Below are 10159 nucleotides of genomic sequence, written 5' to 3' on the forward strand. Positions count from 1 at the left end.
ACAGTCATGTCTATCGCAAATTCAGTGATAAACCCTCCTATTATCCGATCCAGCCAATGGTCTACGACCCGCGCGATCTTATCTTCAGATGCCTCTAGCCTGCGCACCAACTCTGGAGTCCACACTATCGGTTGATCGAGCTTGCACCTTCCCTAGCTATCTGCTAGCCTCGCGATCCAATCGTACAGTTCTAAAGAGAAGGTCGCGAAGAAGACCTCGTGGATTTCTGTATATATGAAGCGATCCAACCACCTCTTCTCGGATATCTGCGGAGTTTTGTTTTCCTATATTACGAACTCGTGTAGCTTCCGATCCAACAAATCTTCAATTTCTTTCTTTGTAGGGTTCCATTGTTCCGACATTAGAATTCCCTTAAGCGCAATTGCAATTTATCTTTTCTATGCTTAATATTATTATAGATCTTAAATTACTTAAGCCAGAACAATGCTTTCAGTTACTAGTTAACATAACAGACATATGCGCAATAATAACCATAAACAGATGCATAAACCAGATTATAAAACAGATACACAATATTCCAAAACCCACTTATCTTTAGTAATGCCTTTATCCAGTTACAATCCACTTCCTGCCCTATGCACACAGCTGCAGGGGTCTGCGCACACAGCTGCGGACTCTACCAGGCCTCCACGCACACAGCTGCGAAGCCTCTATTTCCTACTACAACCCTCGACTCAAACTTATAGACTCAGAGCGACTATCGCTGTTAACAACCCATACACTATAGATCTTCTCCAATGCTTTTCCAGAAATTGTCTTCTACACCTAGAGCCTTGCTTTATTTATACATTCTCATGGTTCGCGGACCATGGGTAGGCCGACTCACTTTCTATTATTTTACCTTATTTTCGGGCAGACTACCCTTTGACTTGACTCATTACAACTCATGCTCCGCGCACTTCACAGAGCCTTTACAATACCAATATCCCCAAAATTGTGGGCTTTAAGCCCTAAAACCGTTACGCGGGGGACCTGCTGCCCAACACCCCCCGGTGACCCCCCCACGCGTGGGGTAATTTTGGAAAGAGTATAATGCAACCCAACAAAATATGTATAACATTAGATATCAACATATCGACACATTATTGTATCAATGTATTAACATATCACCATATTGACGTTATGGGCCACCGGTATATTGGTATACTAGAGCACCAAAACTAGGGAAAGTGCACTTGTTATGGAAATATTAATATGGAAAGGCTATGATAAGACAGGCAAGCTGAGGATTTGAACCAGTGTGGGTGTGATGTATGGCCGAGGATCACCACGTGTCAGCATCATGGATTATGTGGATGCTAATGTGTCCTTTAAGGGGGTAAATCTTCAAATGGGTTTAACTTGTTACATGGAGCTCAAAATGAGATGAAATTTATATTGTTGAAAAGATATGAACAAGTAGAAGGTGGTGATGGTATCAAAATTGTGATTTGAGATAATGGAAGAAAGAGAAAACTTGATAAACCCATATTCATAATAAACTTTGAAGTTTGGGTCTAATTATGCCCCACATCCCTAATGCAATATTAAGGAGTTGGGTTTGTTACTCCATAACATACCCACTCACATTTGTCTCCATTGAAAGGGTCGTTGCAAGTTTAGAGGTAATGCTTGAATATTTTTCTTCTTTAACTCCTTAAAGGTCTTCTACTAACCCTTTCCACATTGGAAACTCTTGCTACTCATTATTATGGCATGAAGTGATTCTACTACTACTAAAAATGAGGTTATTCTCATCCATATCCAAGTTTTTTTCCATTCGATTACTCAAATCTATGGCTAGGAGATTTTAATTCTTCAAATCCTTCCTATTGTTCTTCAAATTGAGTTCTATATGTAGTTTCCAACATTCCTCTTTTGTATGACCATCAATTTTACAATGGTTGTAGTGGTGGTTAGGATCTTTTCACGTGTCTATTGTGCCTATTGTCTTTTTATCCTCCCCCTCTTCCATTTATTCACTTATTTGGAAGCTTATAGGTGTTCCTTTTGCTTTGACCCACTCAATTTCACTTTCTTCTTACCTATGTTTTTCATGTATTTTTCCTATAAACAATCCACGACCATCATTATGGGTTTGAGTAACATCACTTGCTTCCCTAGATAGCTGTGTAGACCCCACAGATACTTAAGAGCTTGTATGGGACCATGGGAAAGATAAACATTATTATTACCATCTTCCTAAATTCTTTGTTGTACTCTTGTACACTCTATGCATGTCTTTGGCTAAAATGATACCACTAGATCCATTGGTCCTCTACATACCCGATAGGGTAGAACTGGGAATTTACGAGAGTTTTGAAGTCCTCCCACTTAATCACTAGAGAATCCCCCTCCAATGTCAGGGTTTTCATCTAGCTTTCCCACTAATTGAAGGCATGGCCCTCTAGTTTTAAACAAGTGAAAAAAAATACATTATATCTTCCTATATGTGATGAATGTTAAAATAAACCTCTAACTACTACAATGATATTTAGTTTCAAAGTGTTAATCTCATCTTGATATGGCTTGATGTCAACCTTCACTTCCATGTTATACAAGGACTATGAATGGCTCACAACACTTGAATTGGGTTGTTCTCTTTTAATTTATTTCTTAAACTCCTTTAGTTCTTCATGATCCCCAAATTTTCCTTATGATATGACCTTTGAGTTGGAACATACGTCTTCCCTAATTCCAATCTTGTTCACTAGAGCCACCATAAGGAGGTTCATATTATGGCTTACTTCTACAAACTGCTCCTCTAGGCTTAAGAACCTCTCCTCTACTTGATCTCAAGGGTTATTAATATATTAGTGGAACATGGATAGGGTTTTATGAATTTCGGGTTAAGTAAACTAGATCACCTACAACTTCCCATAATATACCCAAAGAAACTTACTCTAATGTCAATATGGTCGATAAACTTTTTGGATACTCCATTAGATAATTGATCACACCATATTTGATAATAATTTATCAAAATATGTACTACAAGGGTTATGTGTTCCTTAGATTTTTATATTTACTAAGTTATTATTTTCTACTTATGCATTTAAAATATATAAATGTAAAAAATAGAGAACATTTAAATAAATCACTCACAAAACCAAAATAACAACAACATATGATCTCATAAACTTTTTCATGGGAAAACCCTATAGGAAGGTGAGGCTCCTTTGCTCTCTCTTTCTTTGAATGGAAATGTTGCAAATAAAAAATATGAGAATTGTGCTATGTGGGCTACTATAGAACACAAACCATCTCTATTTTTCCCTCTGTCTATCCACTTTGAGCTACTCTACTCTATTATTGAACAAAATGCACTCAAATAGAATGGAGCCCCATTTTGTCTTAATGGTCTCACTATAAGACAACCCAATAGCATACTAAGTGTTAAATTTGACCCAGTCTACCCTCAATATGTGTTACAACTTAACTCTTCTAGAGTCTTCTTGATCATGGTCATGTGGCTAGCACCTTTTCCATAAGTAATAAGGATGAAATGGCATCCTCTCAAATCATGAGGGAAAAACATGAAGGTCAACATTTAAGTGGAATAAATTTTACATGTGGACTCCATTTGAGGTGTTTCTTATGTCATTGAAAGGTATATAAGTGTAGAATAACCCTATAGGAATAAAACTATTCAATGTTTCCAGACCCCAAAAAACTTTAAGATAATGAATCAATATGGATGAAATATAACATAATGATCCAGTTGAATAAGTGTTACAAAGGAATCCCCACCAACGCTCAATGAAGGGCCATTAAAATGCACCACATTTGATTATTAAAAAAACTATTGGAAGAGTTTTTTTGCATAATTATATTAAGATTTTGAACCTTTGATTTAATGCTTGGTTATATATATTTTTGGTTGGTTTTAATTAATTTATTATTGAATTTTTTTATTCGATTTCTCCCAAAGTATCCCCACACAAAGTGGAAATTATACACAGATGATAAATAAATTGAAATCTTGCAATAGTGGGATGGAGAAAAGTGCGATGGAGACTCTATGGTTAGTAGATAATTTGAGTGTCCCTGTATAAAATTTTCAAAATGGTATAGATGTTCATTACACTCATTGAGTAAAATAAAGTAAACTAAAGACTCATCAAAGTTATATAGATATTCCATGATTATTGAAAACTCATAAAAGTAATATGTAGTATTAATAATCAATTTGACGGAGCTGGAGAGCTTGGATTTCTCTAAGAATCATCTTTCAGGCAACATTCCCGCAAGTTTGATGAATTTGTCAAAGATGACAGAACTATATCTATGGGAAAACCAGCTGTCTGGAGAAATCCCGCATAATATTGACGGGCTGAGGAGCATACAATATTTGGACTTTTCAAGTAATCAGCTGAATGGAACAATTCCTGAGACAATTGCAAATTTGGCCCATTTGGAAACCTTGTCTTTGTGGGAGAACAACCTCACGGGGTCCGTCCCTGCACAGCTAGGAATGCTAGTTAACCTCACAATCTTGGATCTCACCAGTAACAAGCTTACTGGGCAGCTGCCACAGAATCTGGGCTCAAATTCTGGTCTTTGGCTTGTTGATGTTTCAGATAACAATTTCAGGGGTCCTCTGCCTGCACACCTATGTGAGGGAAGAAATCTTTACGCGTTGGTTATATTTTCAAACAATTTCAATGGGAGCTTGCAGTCCTTAGAGTCTTGCAACAGTCTGCAATACGCACAGCTCTATGAAAACCAGCTAAGTGGTGAGGTTCCTCTGGCATTATGGAGCTCTCAAAATCTTATACAACTGAAGCTCTATAATAATATGTTTGACGGCCACATTCCCCAAGAGATTGGCAGGGCAAAGGAACTGCAATGGTTACAGATCTCCAACAATCAGTTCAGTGGACTCATTCCTTCCCAGATTGGACAGTTGAGGAATCTTGTCAACTTTAGTGCAAGCAATAACCAACTGTGGGGACCTCTTCCTGATGAACTTGCAGGTTTGCGTAATATCAGTAGCCTCCAGCTTGATCACAATTTATTGTCTGGCGAAATTCCAAAAGGAATAATGTCATTGGCAGTTCTCTCTGAACTGAATCTGGCGAACAACCAGTTAGCGGGAGAAATTCCTGCATGGCTAGGCTCCATGTCAACTTTGGACTCTCTGGACCTGTCAAACAATCTACTGGAGGGGGGTATTCCTCCTGAATTGGGGAATCTGAGGTTGACCCTTTTCAACGTATCTGGCAACAACTTGTCTGGTTCAATTCCTTCCTCTTTCCAGGTTTGGGCTTTTAAAGATAGTTTTCTCAGCGATCCCAATCTCTGTGGTGATCCAGCTCTGCTTAGGGTCCGATCGTGTTCTTCAAAGAAAGGAGATGCATTATTACCGGTAATTTTAGTCCCAATAGTAGCAATTGTATTGCTTTCGTGTTTGGTTTATGTTGCTTGTTTCAATACCCATACCAAACTCAGCAATTTCTTTATGAGCAAATCAACGCTGAAATGGAATATTGAATATTTTCACAAAGGCCTGGAACTGGATGAAAAATACATCCTACCGCAATTGGCAGAGGAGAATGTGATTGGAGCCGGTGGAGCTGGAAAAGTCTACAAGGCGACTCTCCCAAACGGGCAGCAGGTGGCTGTGAAGAAAATTATAAAGAACAAGAAAACTGAATTTGAAGCGGAGGTTGAGACCCTGGGTTTGATCAGACACGCCAACATCTTAAAACTCCTGTGCTGCATCTCAAGCGCAGACTCAGATTTCAAGTTATTGGTATTTGAATACATACAAAATGGAAGCCTGTTTGATCGCCTTCATGGATCATAATCAATGGCAATACTGGAGTGGCCAGTCCGCCAAAAGATTGCTGTTGGTGTAGCTCGTGGGCTCTTCTATTTGCATAATGATTGTATGCCTCCAATATTGCATAGAGATGTGAAATCCAGTAATATATTGCTGGACTCAGAGTTGCTGGACTGACAATTTCTGGTTTCAGGGGTTCTCATGGCTACATTGCCCCAGGTAAAAAGTATTGTATGCTATTCCTAACAATTCACTTCAAGTCTTTTTTGGTACAAGTAGTGCAAGTAATGTTGATTGATGTCATACATCATCGGTTTTGGTATTGTTGCAGAGTACTGCATGGGTATGAAGGTGAATGAGAAGAGCGATGTATACAGCTTTGGGGTGGTGCTGCTGGAGCTTGTAAGTGGAAAGAGAGCAACCGGGGAAATGGAATACGGAGAAAGCCTTGACAACGTGGGATGGATCCGCAGCAAATTACTGTGCAGAGAGTTAGAGTGGGAAGTGGTGGTGCAGCAGGGGATATTGGACTCGCGAATTCTACAAGCTGATGGTGAAGGTAGAAGTTGTAGAGAGCAAACGCTGCGTCTGTTAAAAATTGGGTTGTTGTGTACGAGCAAATTGCCAAATCAGCGGCCTTCCATGAAGCAAGTGTTAGAGATACTGCAGCGTATATGAAGCTTGGTGAAAATTGTTGGAAAATTTAATTCCAGCCATTTTTTAGGTTTCATTCACGTGTTTTAATTCAATTTTAATTAGTCTAGTTTTTTCCTAATTCATAATATTGAGAAGACCAAATTTTATGTTCTATTATTCGTAATATGAGAAGAGCAAATCTTTTTGCTCCATTTTTTGTTTTTTCATTTCTTATCATAGTATCATAGCTAGAGAAGATAAAAGATTTCAACAAAGTTATTTACGATTGAACGAGTTCCTTGGAGGCGAATGATAATGGAGGGTAATGAGTGCCTAGAGGATAAAACTGTTAAGTAATTCTCAAAAGGGTTCCATTTTATGTAATTTTTAAAAGCCACTAATTGCATTATTTTAAAAGGGCTCATGTGTTTTTCTCAAAAGGGCTTTGCGTTCCATCTTGAAATACTAAAGAGCCTTTAAAAAGGCATCCATGTGATTTGAAAAAATAAAAAGACTTATACGTAATATTAAAGGGCTTGTAAAAAAGATTTAAAAAAATAAAAAGAGTTATATGTTAGAAATATTTTTATTTTTATTTATTTATTTTTGGGTTAAAAAGGTGTATGAATTCCTTTAAAAGGGTTGGATTTATATGATATGGTTTGGTTTATGTTTGTTTTTTTTTAAATAAAGAAAGTTGTTGTGGAACAAGAGTAAATTTTTAGTGCGAAACAAAAGCGTAGCCATTGCACATAGTTGTTATGTTTACTATTTGATTGGCTTGTTGAATCGTAGTGAGCCAACACTCAACAAATGGAAAAAGCCAAGAGGCTGAGAAGGTCAAAGCGACAACAAGAGATGTTTGAGGCATTTTTAGATTTGGAGGTGAAAAGACAAAAGAATGTCATTCTTCCCCTCATTTCAGATGTCGAGACATCCAAGGAAGCCTGGGATACCTTGAGAGGAGTTTTGGTGTAAGGGGGAGCATTGAAGTTGAAGATAAAATGTTTGTTGAATCCCACTGTGCTTAGCCACAAACAGACGATGATTGTGAAAAAATTGCAGAAGAAGCAAAGAAGGAGCGCATAAATGATTGTGAATCCCACTATGCACAGTTGCAAGTGGATGAAAATTTGGTGAATCCAGCAACAAAGCCTGTTGCTGACAATTTGGTGAATCCAACAACAAAGCTTGTTGATGGCAATTTGGTGAATTCAACAATAGAGTTTGTTGATGACAGTGAAGTTTTCATTGGAGCAACGAATACTATGGTGAATTCAAAAATTAATATTGCTGATGTAAAATTTGACGAAGAATTGTTTGCTAATGATGAATGGTTGCAAATGATGCAACAAAAACATCATATAGACATGATGTTATTCAGTGAGAAAATCTCACTTGAATCTAAAAACCAAGTGGAAGACAACTGGTCTACAGAAGCACAGGTTAGTAAATAAGTGGAAGAGACGAAGGCAGAGACAAAGATACAGACAAAGGCAAAGAAGGAAGTCCATAAAGATAAAACATAGACATAGGCAGAAGAAAAGTTGGAAGTGCAATAGGAGAAAGCTCTCATTAGAGAAAAGAACCAATGTCGTTCTGCAAATAATTTTAATTCTAACATTGATTTCCAGTGTGTAGGTACACAGAACGATTATGAAGAAGAGCTAAAGTTCCTTGAAGCATGGCTTGCAACACCATGTCTAAATGAGGTGTACATAGAAGCTGCAGAAATGAATGTTGAAGACAACATGCATGATGAACACATGAATGAAATTTTCAGGTATTGGAGTTTTGAAGAGATAAATTTTTATTCTCATCTTATGTTGTAGCAGATTGATGATGAAAAGTGCAATACATAAGATAATATGTGGTAGAAGCCCACATACAACCCATTTTTGAAGCAGTCTAGGGCATGTTTAGATAGTTTGGAATGATGGAAGACTTGCACCAGTGAATAATGAAACTGAAACTTGAAGCCTACAACAAGAAGAAAAACTTGAAACAATTTATAGGCTACAGGATCTGGAAGAAGAGAAGAAGAAAAGTAAATCTAGCTGATGTCAATTTTTCACATTGTAAGCCTAGCTGAGACATAGACCAACACACATCTTAATTAAGTTTTTATGTTGTTGTAATTAAGGGGGGGTGTTGGAGAATATAATTCTAACCACCTACTAGGTGTCAATACCATCCATCCAATTGTCCTAGTTCAGTTTCAATTAGTCGATTTTCACTCCAAGTCATTTATTACTAATGCTTCCAATGTAATCTTACTTAACTGATTCATAATATTGAGAAGAGAAAATTCTCTGCTCCACTTTTCTTTTTTCATTTCTTGTCAAAGATGCTTTGAGCATTTGACATGAATAGCTAGAGATTTTATTAGAATCTTGTAATTGTCGTTTATATTGGAACCTTGTAATGTCGTAGTCTAACGATTCCCGTAAAATAATGAAATGAAAATTTTGATACGATTTTGAGAAAATCCGAACCAGTTACAAATGGTTTTGGTGAGAAGTCAAAATTGTGGGCTCGTTAGACAACACCCCTTGTAATTGCTTAAACCATAGGGTATAATTCAGCTAATTAGTGTGGGTTTTACCATCATCCAATTATTTATTTAAATTCTATAAGTTTTAGTGATTCAATAATTTTTATCAGTTCCACTTCCCATGAATGAGGCAATCAATTTATAAATCAAAACTTTATAATGATTATTTGTTTTTCATGTATGTATGAGTAATATTTTTCTTTTGTTATATATAAAATCTGGATAACATCTTATATTTCACATAACATAATCATGATTAAATAAAAAATGTTCATTTTATTTAAATATAATTATTATTAAGTGAAAAATGTCTATTTTGTTTGGGGATTCACTGCAACTTTTACTCTAAAAATTTACAAAAAAAACTTTACAATAACATTAAAAAACTTTGTTTTGGCATTGAAGGATCATAAACAAATTAAATATAATTCAATATCTATAAATGAAAATACAAATTAAATATAGTTCAATATCTATAAATGAAAATTTTTGATATATATAGAGAAACTTTGTCATTAATATCTAATAGATTTTTCTGTAATATTTTGGTGGAAATTGATAGCGATCCTTAGGAATAACTTTTTGTTATAACAAAAAACAAGACTTTGGTTAGCTGGAAAGAGAAATGCTTTATATGAAATCAACGGTGGAAAGAGAATTGCTTTATGTGAAATCAACCGTGGAAATTGATAGCCATCCTTAAGGAATAACTTTTTGTTATAACAAGAAACAAGACTTTGGTTAGCTAGAAAGAGAATTGCTTTATGTGAAATCAACCATACTAAATTTACATATTTGCAATTAAGTTATTAACTATTAAAATTTATGATAGATTAATTTAAATATTTGTAAGTAAAATTTATGGTTTAAATTTATTTTTATATGAGGCCAATTTACATATTTACAATCAAGTTATTAATTATTAAAATTTATGATGATTAATTTAAATATTTATAAGTAAAATATATGGTTTAAATTTATTTTTATATGAGCCTATTGATGTTTTAAATTTTTTATTAGTTATAAAAGGCATTGTTTAACAAGCTCACAATATTATGTGAATAACAAAACGGAGGAGAGGCATCGAGGGACTAATCTTATGAGATTAGTGAAGGACTCCATTTTGTATTGTTTTAGCCTATTTGACCATGTTTCGATCGGTTAATAGGCCCCGACTTAGCACT

The 10159-nt window shown here is 35.8% G+C and overlaps 1 protein-coding gene across 1 annotated transcript; it reads left to right on the top strand.

Moving 5' to 3' along the window:
* The first annotated feature begins 4246 nt into the window (after positions 1-4246).
* On the top strand, positions 4247-5809 carry LOC149181179 (uncharacterized). The gene has a single exon (XM_089414107.1). It carries the CDS (start codon positions 4256-4258, stop codon positions 5807-5809), a length of 1554 nt encoding a protein of 517 aa, XP_089270233.1. The 5' UTR covers positions 4247-4255.
* The last annotated feature ends 4350 nt before the right edge of the window (positions 5810-10159 follow it).

Source organism: Pinus tabuliformis, chromosome 3_2 (assembly GCF_031772625.1).
Source record: "Pinus tabuliformis cultivar Carrire ecotype Pingquan chromosome 3_2, CPIR1, whole genome shotgun sequence".
Taxonomy (NCBI): domain Eukaryota; kingdom Viridiplantae; phylum Streptophyta; class Pinopsida; order Pinales; family Pinaceae; genus Pinus; species Pinus tabuliformis.